Source organism: Myxine glutinosa, chromosome 13, assembly GCF_964187855.1.
Source record: "Myxine glutinosa chromosome 13, kmMyxGlut1.1, whole genome shotgun sequence".
Lineage (NCBI taxonomy): Eukaryota > Metazoa > Chordata > Myxini > Myxiniformes > Myxinidae > Myxine > Myxine glutinosa.
The window spans coordinates 85410223-85427934 of NC_136273.1; the positions used below are offsets into that span (position 1 = coordinate 85410223).

Genomic DNA, 17712 nt, shown 5'->3' on the forward strand with positions numbered 1-17712 from the left:
CTTACCCTAAAACACAGAATAAGATATAACTATCGAACAGGGGTATTCTATTATTGGCTGACGTGTATGCTTGTGGACTAATTATGGGATGCCCTTTGACCTTTACACAACTCCGGAGGCAGGAGGCGCAGAATAACAATAATAATAATAATAAAGCACACAATCAAAAAAAAATACAGTCCTCATATCCGCAACACTGCACCCTCCTCATCTTAGGCACGTCCCGGGCCTACAACTTTTATTTAGTGTGACACGTAGGTGTAGTTCCCTCTACTTTTAACCTGACCCTGAGTGCGACAGTTTTAAAACATAAATAAATGTGTCCCGCTGCTCCATTGCACCCTGCCTAACAGACTTACGCCCACAGTTAACCGAATTGCGGAATGGTCTTCAAACTACACACTGACGGTGGGGAGCATTATTTACAATGACGCTATTTTTATTTACAAGACTAACCCAGGACCTGTGATTGTTCTTTCTGGGGGGGAGACAGTTTGCTCTGCATCAATGCACCATTAAAGCACCCTGGTGTAGTCACCATTGTTCATGAAAATAAAAACAACAACCCCTAACCCTGCAGGTGGTCTCTTGCTCTTCGGCTCCCTCTGCTGGTTATTATTATTGTCTTCCAGTTGTTGTCTTTCTTTCATTTTCTTACTGGCGGCCTATTTGCAATAAAGCTTGCCCAAACGTGTCCATTTTATTTATTTTATTTATGGCCCACAGGGCCGACTACATGTGGTTCACCTGTGGGGCATCGGTGCCCTGTGGCCAAGGTCCGCCAGCAAGATTTCGGGCCCTCATGGCTGGTTCCAGCAGAGGGGCCATGCCCCAACCCATGGGGTCCATAAGTGGTGCTCGGCCACAGATATGTGGTCCATAATGTGGTGCATCGATGCAGACAGCTGGTTCTGAGAGTTCCGGGCGCACAATGGCCGACTCACACACGCTCCCCTCGGCGCCCCATGGCGCACAGGTCATGTGGGAGACAAAAGGGGGACAAGAGAAATGAGCGAGGGGTAAGGTCACAAGGGTACACGTCAATAAGGCAATGCAAGGCGAAATGCGTACGGAGAGCGAAATGAGAAAGCTCGTCCCTACCGTACGTCACCCCCCTGTCACCTACACTACCCTTGCCCTTACCCCATATGTACAAAAATCTACACATTACCAATCCGTCGCTACCGTCACGTCTTCCCCTTATTTCCCTTATACCAAATTCGTCTTCACTCCCCCACTATCCAAAATTTGCCATCACCCAATTCGTCATCAATCCTCATAAGGAGGGAGAGATGGAATTACGCACAATGTCACACCCACGTCATGATGCGTCTCATAATCCAAAACATTTGCATTAATGAAAAATAATAAAACATGGCATGGTGTGGAGTTACCTCATCTCAGGTGAGTGGATGCAGATGGTGCGAGGAGATCCTTCATCCTAACTATCCTCTAAATGATTTTAACACACTTTACACTACCCGGGGTCTCTCCCCGCCAATCCATTGGCCAACTTACACTATGGGTTCTAAAAACCAAATTCCCATTGACCAAACTGTGGTGCTTCTCAATTTGGGGTCTCACTCCCCCGATTCATCTCCCGGTGCCCTTGCACAATTTCTGGGCTGTGACGTGTAGCTCTCCCAGCAGGTCTACCCACCTGCACACCTCCACCACTGTAGTTGCCACCCGAGCTTACCTAGCTCCTCACCCTAACCTAACTAACTGCGGAAGACCCCTCCTGGCTCTGTCACCCCACTCGGTGCCCTCTGGCACTGGGCTACCCGGGTCCGTCCTCCGGATCCTCGGGCCCCATCCACAACAACTACTACCGGCTCCCAGAGCCCACCTGCGGCCTCACCTGGCCGACATCCTCACAGTGGTGGAGTGCCCAAACCAACTACACACACTAACAGGCTACACGCCCAGCCATTTCCACCACACTAATGCACCCATCCAAACATCATTCTTCCAACTGCACCACAGATGCCAATATCCAACCACAATTTACCTGTACCCTCTACCTAACACTTACACTACCCGCCCCGGGTATCCGTGATGGGGGTCCACTCTTCCCCCATTCACACCTCCGCACCATCCGCTCCACTCCACAATTTCCATCATACCCACTCCACGACCATCCATTCCAATACTCCATATATCCCATACCATTTATTCCACACAACCATTCTCCATACCTGTTGTTGCACACCTGTGCACTCACACCTGGTGCCACCTGCACCCTCCTTTCTTCCTGGACCATTTGGTCAACACAACACGCAATCACCACTACTCCCTCATACACTGCTCCATTCACCTGTTCAGTTGCACACCTGTGCAATCACACCTGTTCAATCCTCAAACACACGGCATCATCTCATCTAACTACTCCCCTCTGAAACTTGCGCTTCCCAGTCGTCCCTTTAAACTATTGCGCTCCCTCGTCATTATCATCCACTCTACTCTACCTGCGTCCCCACTACAGGTATCCTTGTCACTAACTAATCTTATCGTTACCTAATGTCATCTTCTAGGGCCCTACACACAATATCCTAACCCACCCGGGCTAGTTTTCACTGCCATAAACCCCATAAACCTAGTGCTCCTTTGCCCCCCCCCCCCCCCCCCGTTGTGAGGGATGACAGAGTTGCCATCCCACCACATCGGGGAGGTCCTACTATCAATTTGGCACACCAAATTTCAGCCAATCAAAAATTTTGCCAATCATCTGCCAATCACCGTACCAATCATCAAATTTTGCTTTTTTCTAATTTCGGGGCCAAAACACTATCCTCATCACCCGTCTACTTATTAGATCCTCTCGGTGCGCCAATTCCCTTCTAAAGCTCGGCTTCGTACAGCCGAGCAATGAACGCGGGTTCTTTTGTGCCAGCGGCTGGATACGTCCCGCATTCGGGGCAGGGACGGAGGCTTACCCGGGCCGAGATCCCACGCACCACCTCGGCGCGGAGCCATCCAATTGCCCGATCTCGACCTGCCGGAACGTCTCAATAAAAAGTGGTCGCCATGACGACCCTTCCTATCGGGCTGCCCGCTCCGCCTAGTGGAGCCCGGACGCGGCCGTTCCAAGCGAGGCACAGCGTGGATCTCGTACGGCGGTCCTTTCGAACCCGCCGTGGCTCGGATCCCCGCTGGTTCTCGCGGCACGCGAAGCCCGGCACGCACCGAGGGCCCGATTCGGCTATAAGTCGCTCTAACCGCTAACCCGGTTACCGTCGATGCCTCACCTGCATGCTAAACACGCATACGCTACCCCTTTCTTGCTCATACCTCCAGCTGTTCCCATGCTCCTCGTACCTTTCCTTACACACCTCGGTACACTCATTCCGCTCACAGACTTGGTCACACACCTGACCACCGAACACTTTGGCACACATTCGTTGTTCGCACACCTCACCAACACACCTCTTCGCGCCCCTTCCTCAGTCACCTCCTCTGTGACAATCACAGGTGTGCTTTCACTCGCACACCCAACCACGTGCCTCACGACCAACTCAAGTGTGCATTCCCACACACGCTCTACCATTCCAGGTGTGCATTCTTCCATTCCAGGTGTACATCCTCGCTCACCTGTCACATCTAACTCACGCTCCGTGCCACTCTCACTACTCTCACCTCCACTCTCGGTCGCGCACTCACCCTTACTCTCGACAGCGCACTCTTTCCTCATGCACCTGTCCGTTACACACCTTTCTCGCGCACGCTCTTGCGCACACTCTCCCGTTACACCCTCTGTAACACTCACCACAGGCGTGCATTCCCCCTTACTCTTGACAGCGCACTCTTTCCCCATGCACCTGTCCATTACACACCTTTCTCGCGCATCCTCTTGCGCACACTCTTTCGTTACTTCCTCCGTAACACTTACCACACCGCGCTTCCATGTACCCCCTCGCACACGCGCTACGACCGACTCACTCTCGACAGCACACTCACTGGTCGGCGCGCACTTTTTCCTCACACACCCCATGGTCGGACATTCTCGCACACCTCTTTTTTCGCACACCTGACCTGTCACACACTTCACCAACGGCCTCTCACGAACACCCGGGTCCAAACCAATCCCCAAGCCGACTGAAGCTCCCCTCACATCATGTACATTGCCACTCACCTCCGTACCTCGTCGTCGCACCTCCTCTGCCACCTGCAAACTTTTTATTTGGTTAGTGAGCACCTCATCATGATTTGAACACAGACCTTGTACATATTCCATGACTTCCTCCTTTATCTCCCTCTTAGTTTCCCTCCGTCTCTTCTTAATTTCACTCACCCCCTCTTCCACCTCCTCTAATTTTTCCTTTACCTCTTTTATTTCCCGGTGCGTCTCCTCCAGTTCGTCCTCTAAGGCTACCGTGACCGTCTCTAGGTGCATCCTCACCTGCCGGTCCTTCGTCTCCATTACCTCTGTCACCTCGTCCAACCTCATTGTCAGTCCCTCATGTACCATTTGACATTCCTTCTGTGTCGCTATTAATTCATTTTTAATGTCCTTTGTGTCGCTTTTAAACCCCCGATGATTGCAGTGTTCTTTTCCACTTGGTCCGCTAGTTCCCTTTGTCCTACTGTCAGCTGCTCTACTCCCTTCGTCAGACCCTCTATGCCCCCCTGTAACCTAGCCGTATTATTCCTCACCTCTTTCTCCATACGCTTCTCACCTCGCTTTACCTCCTCGCGTAGCCCCGAAACCTCCTCACTCACACCTCGTCGTATCCCCTCTTTCATCTCCTCCATCTCTTTTGTAGATGCCACCCTCATCTGTCCCAATTCATCCCTCTGAGCATCCAGTTTACTTTCTAACCCGATTTGCACCTCCTCTATCTGGTTCCCCATTCGTTTGATTTCCCGGGCAGATTGTTCCCCTATTTCCCGCAATTTGTCTTCCATCCTATTTTCTAACCCCATTAACCCATTTTTCATCTCTTTTATCCCGTTGTCTAACCCCTCAAAATTATTGTCTAACTTCCCAAATTTCTTGTCTAACCCCTCAAAATTATTGTCTAACTTCCCAAATTTCTTGTCTAACCCCTCACCAGTACCCCTCGCTTCGTCCCTCATTACCCCCAATTGCTCACTCTGAGCCCTCATTTGCTCACTCTGAGCATTCATCCGGTTCCCCATTTGTCCCATTCGCTCACCCTGAGCATCCATTTTTGCTTCTAGCCCCATATTTGCCATTAGTATGGCTGCATTAATCTGCGCCATGAGGTCCCGCACATCAATTCCCGCTATTTGCGAAGCGGGCGCGGCTACCCCGCGCTCGTGCGAGCTGCCACTTTGTGCGTCTGATACCACGTGCGCGAGAGCGCCATTTTGTGCGTCTGATACTCCCTCAACCACCTCCTCATTGCTCCCCTCCATTTGATCCTGGGTTACTCCTAACCCCTCCTCTAGCTCACCCACCGGCATCCGATCGCCTTGACCAGCCATGGCGCGATTTCAAAATTCGGGTTTTCCTTTACAACAACACAAATTTCCAGCACTTTGTAATTTTGAGCGCGTTAAGCGCGCTTCGGGCCTCGTATCCCACTCCTCGACACCAATTGTTGCGGCCGCGGTTAAGATGTTATTTTGACCGAGCGGTTGGTATGACCGCGACCGAACAGTTATTCCCCGACTAGAACCCGATTCCACCCAAACTTTGGCCGTATCGCACCGCGGCTGCCCAATCTGGAAAACTCTAAAACGACCGAATGCAAAGAGGAAAAGGAATAAGACGAGAAGACGGACAGAAGAGTAATTGGATTTATTATTTACACATATAAGTAGGAAGCAAGCAGTCACGTTTATTTACAGGGACATGAGACGCAGGTGACACAGTGCAATCTTTAGCTTATACAGACTTATTGTTACTACCCAGGACAGCACGGACAAAACAAACTCACGTACGCAAATGGATGGAAATTGCAGGCAGGAATGACAGGAGGTGGGTGGCTGGAGGAAGGCCCGGAGCTGGCTGGAGTTTGATCCCGCACGGGACTTCGGGCTAGACCTCGACGGCCGCCGATGCCACCGATCCTGTCGTGTGCGCGGGGTAGCGGGTCGGAGCTGCTTGGTGGAGCCAAGCCAACGCTGCTGGTGGGGGGTCTGGCGTGACGGGTTCTCTCGCGTGACGGGTTCTCTCTCTTACTAACTCCAGGACTCTTTCTCTCTTGCTTAGTCCAACTCTTCCTCACCACCGACAACTCAACGCAACCCCTCCACTCTCCGCAAACACTGACCACCACTGACGACCAACCCAGCTCTGACCAAAAAAACCACACACTCCGCTCTTGTCGTAGCTCATCCCGTCAAAGCTCATCTCTCTTGGACCTCCTCTCGTCTCAACGGCTTGGGCTCCCTTTCGTCTGCCGGTAAAAGCTCATCTCTGGTGGACACGCCCTGCCTTGGGTTATATAGGCCCCGCCCCTCAACCTTTGCGAACCTCCCCGATCGCTCTTCCTCCGCCCTCTCTAGCCAAACCCCTGGCTCATGGTTGGTCGAGTGGGGCTGGCTCACTCCTCCCCTCTATGACGAGGTGGAGACACGCCTTTCTTCTCCGACCCTGCCTCGTGGTCAATGGCGGTAATTGGAGCGGAGGTAGTTTCTAATCGACGAAAAGGGGGAATGGAGGTTTTGGGAATGGGAATGAAGGGAATCTATCTCTTTCACTTGGTGCAATGGAGTACTTCTATTAATGGGAGACACAGCCTTACCCTAAAACACAGAATAAGATATAACTATCGAACAGGGGTATTCTATTATTGGCTGACGTGTATGCTTGTGGACTAAGTATGGGATGCCCTTTGACCTTTACACAGCTCCGGAGGCAGGAGGCGCAGGATAACAATAATAATAATAATAAAGCACACAATCAAAAAAAAATACAGTCCTCATATCCGCAACAATATATATATATTGTTGCGAATCTCAAACGTCGGCCTCCCACTTACCAAGGGGGGATTAATCCCCTTGTATTTTTACTAGCCGACGCGATCCGGGGCTATCACGTTCCTTCCGGTCAGTGTTAAATAGGGTTGTAAGCCGAATTAGTCTTATTACCTAAGTACTAACACCGGCCGTGAAGCAAGGAAATAACCCAACCCGAACCACGGCGTTAGTGGACACGCCGAGCGATTAGCGAGCCGCGATTCGGGCCATTAACGGGAACTAACCCGATTGGAGCGGTTCTTAATCGTGCCACGCTTACCCAATGGAGAAATCACTAAGACGGTCGAATTAAGAGGAAAACAGGAAGAACAGGTAATTTATTTACAATTGTATGGGAAGAAAGAGAAGTACACACTTTGTACAAAGAAGAGGAAGAAAAAGCAATGTACAGTGAAGAGGAAGAAGCAGATACACAGGGCAGCCTTATACAGTCTTATACTTATCCTTGGACACGGGCCCGTTCGCACTCAGGCTCAGACTCAGACTCACATGGGGTTGTAGATGGTCGGGTTGAGGGTCCACCGATGGCGTCCACAGCTCGCTCCGGTCCCCGACTCGTACCACGAAGCAGATGGTGATGGTCAACGGCAGGCAAGATCGCCGCTTGTCGGTGGCGCGGATCGGACAATTACACTGGGGGGGATTGGTAAGCTGGCGATTATACTGCGTACGTAATAGTTGTACCGGCGCCTTTATACGCGCTCCCGGTATCGCTCGGTACAATGCGCCACTTCCACAATGATGTCACCAAAGCCAAGCCAAGTCCCGGTTCTTTGCCACTGCCGTATGCACGCGAGTCCTTGGACAGTCCTTCAATACCACGTAAGTTCGCTTGGTAAAAACGCAATCGTGCAAGTCCTTCTCAATACTCGAGCGCCTGCCTCTCCCTTCTCATAACTCGTTCAACAGAGGACCCCGGCTCATAACTGAGGTGGGCCTCGCGCGAAGGGTTTTATTGCCACGCCCAGCGAACCCTCTGGAATGTCCAGCCACACCCTGTCAGGCGATGTCGCCTCAGCCCTGGTTGGTTGACGGGGTCTTACCGGCTCCGCCCTTGATGTCCGCTTGACGTGGCCACACCCCCACCCTTGCGCTCCACCCCCTTTTCGGGCCTTACCTCGTGGCATTTGGCTGGTTTGAGCGAGCAACTGGCAACTAACGCTACCGGCCCAACGCGTAACAAACTGCGAGGGGCAATGGGGTGCAGACTGGATAGTGCTCAATGGAGTCGATTGGAGGGAGGCTGCAAACTGACCAGGGCCTATTCTTATTTGTTTTAGATGACGATGATGTAGATGACGCAGATGATAACTATTGGAAATGGCCTTATCCTAAACACATACTATGAAATAACTAACGTTCTAAGGTGACCTACGTGTTGCATGTGGCCTAACTATGGGGTGCAACCATTAACCTTTAATGATGTTACCTGTGTGGGTTCTCATAACCGCAACAATATTTATATATATATACAACAACAACAACAACAACAACATGCAATTTAAGGCCATTTTCCCTGCTAGAGCGGGGGTTAGCCTTGCGGTCCCCATGACAATCTTCTCCATCTTGCCCTATTTTCTGCATCTCTCCTTGTTAACCCCCTTGCCCGCATTTCTTCTTCCACCATCTTTGGCCAAGTCTTTCTCGGTCTTCCCCGTCCTCTACTTCCTTCTACATTCATTTCCATCACTCTCTCAACCAGTCACTTTCATCCTTCCTCAACACATGACCAAACTATCTCAACCTGTTCCTCTTCACAACATCAATCACAGGCTCTATTCCCATAATTTTTCGCAATAGAATACTATATATATATATATATATATATATATATATATATATATATATATATACACACACACACACACACACACACACACACACACACACACACACACACATATATATATATATGATATATAAACACACACACAGGCACACAGGCACACACACACATATATACACACACAGACACAAACACAGGCACACACACACAGACACATACACACACACACACAGGCACACACACATAGACACACACACATATATATACACACAGACACACAGGCACACACACACATATATATACACACACACACAGACACACACACACAGGCACACATACACAGACACACACACACATATATACACACACAGACACGCACACACAGGCACACACACACAGACACATACACACACACACACAGGCACACATACACAGACACACACACACATATATACACACACACAGACACACACACAGGCACATACACACAGACACACACACACACACACACACACACACACACACACACAGACAAACGGATCTCTCTTATAGCTTCTATTTCAGCTTTTCTCATCAAATTTTCAACAAAGCTTTATCATGAGAATATGGAATAGACAGATTAATCATTTGGTCAAAAGGTGAACGTCACATAAAATCGTCTATTTTCATGCAATTTAACTGAAAATTTAAGAATTTGCATATTGGATCAAAAGCTAGAAGCCGGTTGTTTGTTTTTAGATCAAAAGGTCAAAGGTCGAGGTTGCATAAAATCGTCAATTTTCATCCAATTGACTTGAAATTGGAACAGAATTTGCATATCATGTCACTGAATCAGTTCACCAATGAAATGCCAGAAGCCGATTGCTTTTGTGGTTAAAAGGTCAAGCTGTTTTCATCATGTTTAACATTCGGAAGAAGAAGTCCGAATGCAAAGTGGATGCGGACGGGCTTTGCATCTTCAGTTGCTTTGTTTTTTTAACTTCAGTCCAAAAGAAGTCTTTTATTTCTCACCTATTGGTGCTGGAAGTTTTGTAGTTGAGCAAATTCGATTACAGGTGAAGGTCGGAGAAGCCATTCTTAAAGTAAAACTTGTTTATTGAAATAAATTATTCGTCGAAGTCTGATGGTTTATAAAGTATCGTTTAAGGAAATCCTCATTAATATTTTTTTTCATATTTCATATCCAGTTGGACTGAACTTCCTGGTATAGAGTGTTGAGGCTCATGGAGAAGTTATAAAACAGATTGGATCAGGTTGTAACAGAACAAAAATAATAGTAGAAAGAGGGGGGGAGGGACACCAACAACAGAGTGGAGGAAGAGTTGGAGGAAGAAGGGACGTGCTGAAGAATGAGAGCAAGAGGAGGACACGGGGTGAACAAAATGGATACAGCAGCAGCAAATCAGGAACAAGAAACCTGGATCCACTTTGACCCCCGGTAGACCCTTTAGAGTTTAGACCAGGGGTTTCCAACGCTTTTTGTGTTAGGGCCCCCTTGGCTCCCAGAGCACATCCCCAGCACCCCGCTCCCTTTCGCGAGGGTCGAGCGGCGGAGCGTGTGTAAGCAGGCTAGGGGGGTCTGGGGGCATGCCCCCCAGAAACATTTTGATTTCTAGATGCTCTGTGGTGCATTCTGAGAGGTGTTTTTTCCTTTAATTGGCTATTTTGTTTGTATGAGAATTGGTAAATTATTACACAGAAAATGAGGAATTCCAAGTAGCCAACATGAACATTTAGTTCCATCGTTTTTTTTCTGTTCTTTACTGGCTCCCAACTACATCGTTTTTGGAATAAGCAAACAAAGCAACGTCGCTTGAATGATGCATGTTTGATATGAGATTTTAATATTATCAGTAGCAACACTATGGACAGCATAACATAGAACTGTCACACAAGAAAACAGTATGAAAAGGTTCCAAGTCAAGAATATGTGAAAACTAAAAACCTCTGTTGTGTCTGTATTTAACGCAGTGTGTTATAATCTCACAAAAAGAAACTCAATTTGACAACAACTCAGGTAATCAAAACTAGGGACGTGGTGCATGCGCCGTAAGAGTGAATTAAAAACTCAGTGGGATGGCTAAAATTGCATTTTAGCTACCAATTGGGGTATCCGTGGTTGAGTCACAGTCAGGGCACAGCGGAGGTCATCTTCCACGTGGAGCCGATTACGCTGTTTCGATTTGATATTCAACAGCGTGGAAAACCCCGCTTCGCAGAGGTCGGTAGACGAAAATGGCAGAAGCACCCGGATAGCTATCTGGCTGATATTAGGGTAGTGACCCATTCCCACCCAAAACTCCGTCAAGCTCTTCTCTTCGAATGTGTCTTTGGCAAATGAATCGTTTCGGAGATCCAGGAATTCATCTTGCATTGCCTCCCGCAAATTACACCATGCCCCCCCCCCCGAGAAATACACCATGGCCCCCCAGGGGGCCATGGCCCCGAGGTTAGGAACCACGGGTTTAGGCCGTGATTTTTGTTAATGCCATGAACAAACTTTAGTCACAACATACCAAATATCATTTGTGCCAAGTTTGGTCACAATCCCATCAGCGGTTTCGGAGTTGCGAGTGTTTGTGATCTGCACCTGTGCAAGCTTTGTCACGTACTCTCAGCGTCTGTGGTTGCGGGTGCACGAATGGTTTGTGATGCGGGTACTTGTACTCCACGGACACGCAGACAGTTCGTGGGATACTTGTGGCGAGGCTTTGGAGATAAACAAACGTCTCGTCAAGGAGGACCAGCGAGAATACCATGCTGACCTAACGGAAAAGTACAAGCAGATGGTGCAGGAGCTTTCGGAGATCTCTGACACGATGGTGAGGATGATCAATCGTGGGGGTGACCGATGGTTGGGGGGTGGGGGGGGATACTCAATGGTGTGGGGGTAGGTGATCTATGGTGGTTGATGACAATGGTGGGTAGTGATCGATAGCAGGTATTATCGATGGTGGGGGGTGGGGATGGAGATATTCGATGGTGGGGACGGGGGGAGTGATCGATGGTGGGGAATGGTCAATGATGGGGGTAATCGATGGTGGGGGGGTGGGGAGGGAGATATTCGATGGTGGGGGGGGGGGGGTGATCTCATGGTGGTTGGTGATTGATGATGGGAATGGTCAATGATGGGGGGTGATCGGTGGTGGGGGTGTGGGGAGTGAGATATTCGATGGTGGGAGGGGGGGGTGATCGGATGGTGGGGAGGGGGGGGTGATCGATGGTGGGGGGTGGGATGGAGATGTTCGATGGTGGGGGGGGGAGGGGGGGGGGGGGGGTGATCGATGGTGGGGAATGGGTCAATGATGGGCGTAATCGATGGTGGGGGGTGGGGAGTGAGATATTCGATGGTGGGGAGGGGGGGGGGTGATCCATGGTGGTTGGTGATCGATGGTGTGGGGAATGGTCAATGATGGCGATGATCGATGGTGGGGGGTGGGGAGTGAGATATTCGATGGTGGGAGGGGGGGGGGTGATCCATGGTGGTTGGTGATCGATGGTGGGGAATGGTCAATGATGGGGGTGATCGATGTGGGGGGTTGGGGAGGGAGATATTCGATGGTGGGGAGGGGGGGGGTGATCCATGGTGGTTGGTGATCTGATGGTGGGGAATGGTCAATGATGGGGGGTGATCGATGGTGGGGGGTGGGGAGGGAGATATTCGATGGTGGGAGGGGGGGGGTGATCCATGGTGGTTGGTGATCTATGGTGGGGAATGGTCAATTATGGTGGTGATCGATGGGGGGGCAGGGGGGATTAGAGGGGGATACTTGATAGTGGGAGGGGGGTGATCTCTGGTGGGGGGGGAGGGTTATTGATGATGGGGTGGGGGTGTTAATCGATGGTTGTGGGGGGGGGGGAGGGTTATCGATGATGGGGTGGGGGTGTTAATCGATGGTGCAGGGGGTTGATTGTGGGTGATTGATTGTTCAAACACTGATGACCTTTACAATGATTCTATCTGTGATTTTGACATAACATGATTGCTAGCTCAGCTCAGTAATCGTCCTCCATTGCGGAAGATGAAGCCAGTTTAAGTACATTGGACAATGTAATTTAATAATTCTGTGAAAGAGTGGTGACTTGTATTAACAATTGTCCAATCATCTGCTTCCCTGCAGGCACCTGCACTTTCCGATACAACAGACAATCGAAATTCTCTACATTTGTATTTCAACGCCACAGAGCAGGCCTCAGGCATCGGTGCTGCATTTGGAGTACTGTAGCTATGTGAATCTTCATTGGCAACTCCTGAGAGAACTCCTCTATCGATGGACTCGGTATTCGGATGGTGTTGTCTCATAGTCCAATTTCCAGAACGCTATATCCCCCCCCCCCCCCCCCCCCCCCCCCCCCCCACCGTACACGCAAAGCGAAAATCGGGGTTAAGCAATTGGTTCACTTGTGTTTGTCTGTCTGTCCTGTCTACAAACGTCAGTTTATGATCGAAGAACAACTTATTTCAATTGAATGTTATATTTTGAACACGAATTGGAACATGCATTGGAAAATGAACCTGTAGTTAGCAGTACTTTGTCTCTGAATTCTTCCCGATTGCACACCAGCACAGAGTGGGATAATTGTTTTAGTCAGTCTACCTGTCTGGCAGTCAAACAGAATTGATAACCATTCCAAACAGGAAACTTATTGTTTTTTGTGACGTCATAAAGGACACGAACAACAGGCACGAATAACTAATATAACGTGTTAGATAAGGCGGTGTAAAAGACGCTGCATCAACAGCGGTAAACCTCAGAAAAAAAAATTTTGCAACCTTTTAATTTTATTCCAATTGAATTATATACTTGAACACTGTAGAACACAAATCACCTTTTTGGTACTTTCAAAACCATTCCATTTCGCAGTACATAATATTACATACGGCATTTTACATCATCTCGACCAATCAAATTTGCCGCTCGCAGGCCCCACCCATGTCTTGTTTCTCAAGACGGTGCGGCGTAACATGTTCTACGAACTCTCAGTTTTTTTAATGTCATAAGTACAGGAGAAGAGATGAACCCATAGACATCACCAATGGCCTTCTGTAGCAAGTGGAATTAGGGTCGACCATGGTCGCATGTAGACCAGATCGGGTGGCGAAGGTAGATTACCCACACCCTGAAGATCGTTAATGAACGAGCTGGGCTTCAAAAGACAATGCAATAGTGACGAGGAACTTATCCCGAAACTAAGTCGACTTGCTGAAGATTAGAATCCAAATCCCTAACACTGCTGCTTTCGGCTGGAATTGAACCCACAACCTCCGGGATTCCAATCCAGTCGTCACCGAGTCCACCCCTGTACCCAAAAGGCACCATTTTGTACAAGGGGAAAACTAAGCCATTAAAATAATCATCCTTCTTGCTCAAACACATACTGTATTGTATTTGTTATTTTTTTGTTTATTGCATTTGAATCCTGGTGTGGGGAGAGGAAGAGGTTGGAGGGCTTCCGGGGGGCGGGGAAAGCATTTTATTTATAAGGTTTCTTTTTTCATTGAAAATCCGAATGTTTTTTGTTTTCGTGTTGTTTGTTCTTCTGTATATTATGGTTTTATAAACAAAATTAAAATCTATGCAATTCTCTGTAAATATTAAATTCTTACATTGAAATAAATATTTATGGAATTGCAAGAAATGTTTTGGTTTTTTTCCTGAGCTTGTTAGTAAAAGGGTTTAATTGGTCGTGGTTTTGTATGCGGCCTGTGGCTGCATCGTTTTCTGGAGGCGCGGCTGTGCCCTCTATTACCAGGAAGCTGGTACCCGTTTTGCCCACATCAGAAGGATGACGGACTGAGTCAACCTACCTGGAGTTAATTCAACGGCACGACAGGAGCTCAAACTCAAGACCCTAAGATCTCAAGGCAGCCACCTTAACCGTTAAGCCAACACTAGGCTAAAGGTGTGATTGAAGAGATATAATGAAACGTTATGTTTTAATGGATGCCATGATACTAAGAAGACATATTTGACAATCCATAAAGGTTTTTCATGAGGATCAGATATTGTTTCATTACACATGTTGTAATTAAAAATTACATGTACAATTTTGAATTGTTGCAACTAAGGGATAGTACGGTAAGGAGAATAGGAATGTTACCTACGGCCCGCTTCCCACAGCCCCTCATTTATTCGTTGAGGATAATTAGATGAAAACTCTTGGATTCTGCCAGGCAAGGAGAGAGGGGGGAGCTATGATAATCTCATGGAAAGGTGGGAGGGGGAGCCCTATGCCTGGATGGGTGGAGGGTTGTCAAGAGACAAGGGAGGATCCAGTAGCTCTCGGTTCTGTGTGCTATGAGGAGTGGGAACAGATCTGAGGAGAGCTTACAGTTCTGAGAGGATTGCAGGAGGTCTGAGGAGAAGGCTGGGAGTTCTGAGAGGATTGCACCATCTCGGAGGAGAGCTTGCTGTTTCTGAGAGAGTTCTGAAGAGAATTGATGGTGTTAGGAAGTGAGGAGAGTAAAAAGGAGGTCGTCCTTCCTGAATACCTTCACCCTCTGCTTGCTTGCTGTTTTTGTCTGCCTGCTGTCCCCTCATTGTCCTACCCATCACCTCATCGCTCGCTCCATGCCATCTTCCCCCTCCCCTGCTGCCACCAGAGAAAAGTCACCCGGTTTTGTCCCTCTTCCCTGTCTGTGACTGGAATGACGCGCCTTTGTTTTTATCGGATTTATTTTACCTCATTATATATAGTTATTATTAATTCATTTTCTCTGGTTTTGTTTCGCGAATAAACCCGTCTGGTTATAAAGCTATAAGGCCCTCGTGATTCTCCTCATCCCGTGCGCGTGAGCATATACCGCCAATGTATTCTTTATTGAACAAAACCTTGGAGATGAAGCCTCTTTCGGTTTGTCCATTCAGGGGCAGTGTTAACCGGCTTATGAACACGATAATACATATATATATATATATACAGACTTGGCATTTAATATGGAATATTTTTTTTCTGGGGGTGAACTTACTTTTCAAGATGTCTTAGAACCAAAAGTTCATTGGAATTATGTTGAAATTATTCTAGATTTTGTTAATGTGACCTTTAAAAGAAACAAAAACCACATTTGACATTTCGAAACAATAAATTGATCCTTCAAAGTGATGTAAACTGATATCGAACTCAATTCATGGACAGTACTGTGTTGAACTTCTGTTCCAGAAGTATCTCTTATTTTGCACATTAGCCAAAATTTTTTTTAACAAAAACAAAGTTAAATTACGACTGGTAAAATTACAGATAAGTAAAATTACAGTTCAGTACTTCATGTAACCCCCACGAGCATTCAGGAGAGCACGTATACGTTGAGGCATGCTGTTCACGAGATTTGCCAAGGTTTGGACAATAATCGCTTGCCATGCAGTGACAATAGCCTGCTGCAATTCACGCACAGAGGTCGGCTGCTGGTCCAAGTGGTCGAATTGACGCGTTAATTCTGCCCACAAGTTCTCTATCGGATTCATATCCGGGGACATGGCAGGCCACTCCATATGCTCTGCACCACGGTCAGCAAGAAAGTGTTGGATCATGCGAGCACGATGAGGCCGTGCATTGTCATCTTGGAAGACAAAGTTTCCTCGAAAGGTTGCATGAGCAAATGGAAGCAATGTTTCTTCCAGAATGGCCCTGTACTTGACTGGTTCAGGTTTCCATTCAGAACAACCAGGTCAGTTTTGCCCCCTGCATGAAAAACAGCCCAAACGGTCACCCCACCACCTCCAGCTTGGACTCTTAGCACTATACAGTCTTTGTTGTAGGCTTCATGCACTTGTCTGCGCACTCGGATGCGGCCATCTTGACGATAGACCAGAAATCTAGACTCGTCACTGAAGATCACGTGATTCCAGTATCCTGGCTGCCATTGACGGTGCTCTCTGGCCCACTGCAATCGGCGCTGGCGGTGTTGTCTGGTCAGGCGTGGCTTTCTCAGGGGACGCCTGGCACGATAGCCTGCTTGAACCAGTCGTTGGTTGAATAGCCTTCTGGATACAGGCACATTTTTCAGTTGCTGCCACTAAGCCCCAAGCCGATTAGCTGACTTGGTAAGGCCATTGCGGACTAACCGGTGCAGCTGGCGATCATCCCTCCTTGTGGTTCTGCGGGGACGTCCTTGCCTCGGTATTGGAGTAGGGACACCCCTCTGAACATTTCGTTTCAGGATCTTTGACACCTGACCTTGACTGATGCCATATTGCTGAGCAATAGCACGCTGTTTCATGCCGCAATTTCGTAAAGCCACCACTCCATGACAAACAGCATTGTCGAGTTGACGGACCATCTCCAGATGAAGCGGCAATAACTTTTGGAGATGTGCAGCAGTTGTTTTCCACTAATACAGAACGCAACAACCCTTGTATACCGACTGTGAAGCCAATCATCAAATGCACCTGTCCATACATTTTACCACTCCACCTGTGATATAATCCTGTTGTTGACTTCTTGTTGTGACAGACAATCAGTGACATGGTTCTTTTAACAAATAAATCACCAAAGTGTAAAAGAAACTCACCAGATTTATATACTGGGTTAAGAAAGTAAACCCAAGTCAAGAAAAAAAAAATAATCCATATTAAATGCCAAGTCTGTATATATATATATATATATATATATATATATATATATATATATATATATATATATATATATATACACAAGAATTAAGTTAAGCACCCCTACACAACGAATTAAGGTAAGCACCCCCTAATATATATTCTTTGTGTATATGTATACATTGGCATATATTCTAAGGTATGTGAGATCAAATAATGATTGGTATGACATTAGCAATTATCCATTGATGAAATTGAGTGATCAAAGTGAAAAAAAGTGATTGGTTGAGTCAGTGATCCGATCACGTGGGTCCTACACACGTTATTGACGCAAAGATCGCTAGAGGTCTTCTCAGAACAATGACTGTACGTTAGAAAACATAAACGTCATCCACACTGTCCGTGATGGACCTATAGCTCCATACTTAA

The 17712-nt window shown here is 47.8% G+C and overlaps 2 protein-coding genes across 2 annotated transcripts in view; both read left to right on the plus strand.

The window, feature by feature from the left end:
• The window catches only part of LOC144888717 (dedicator of cytokinesis protein 10-like), a gene marked incomplete at its 5' end in the record, with an annotated part of 23449 nt that extends 9075 nt beyond the window's left edge, over positions 1-14374 (plus strand). The window contains 2 exon segments of the mRNA XM_078767735.1: positions 11417-11556; positions 12856-14374. Of these exon segments, the coding sequence (XP_078623861.1) occupies positions 11417-11498 (82 nt within the window).
• Positions 1-17712, plus strand: part of LOC137439064 (nucleoside diphosphate kinase B) — a 148346-nt gene that overhangs the window by 67088 nt on the left and 63546 nt on the right. The gene's annotated exons all lie outside the window — the stretch shown is intronic.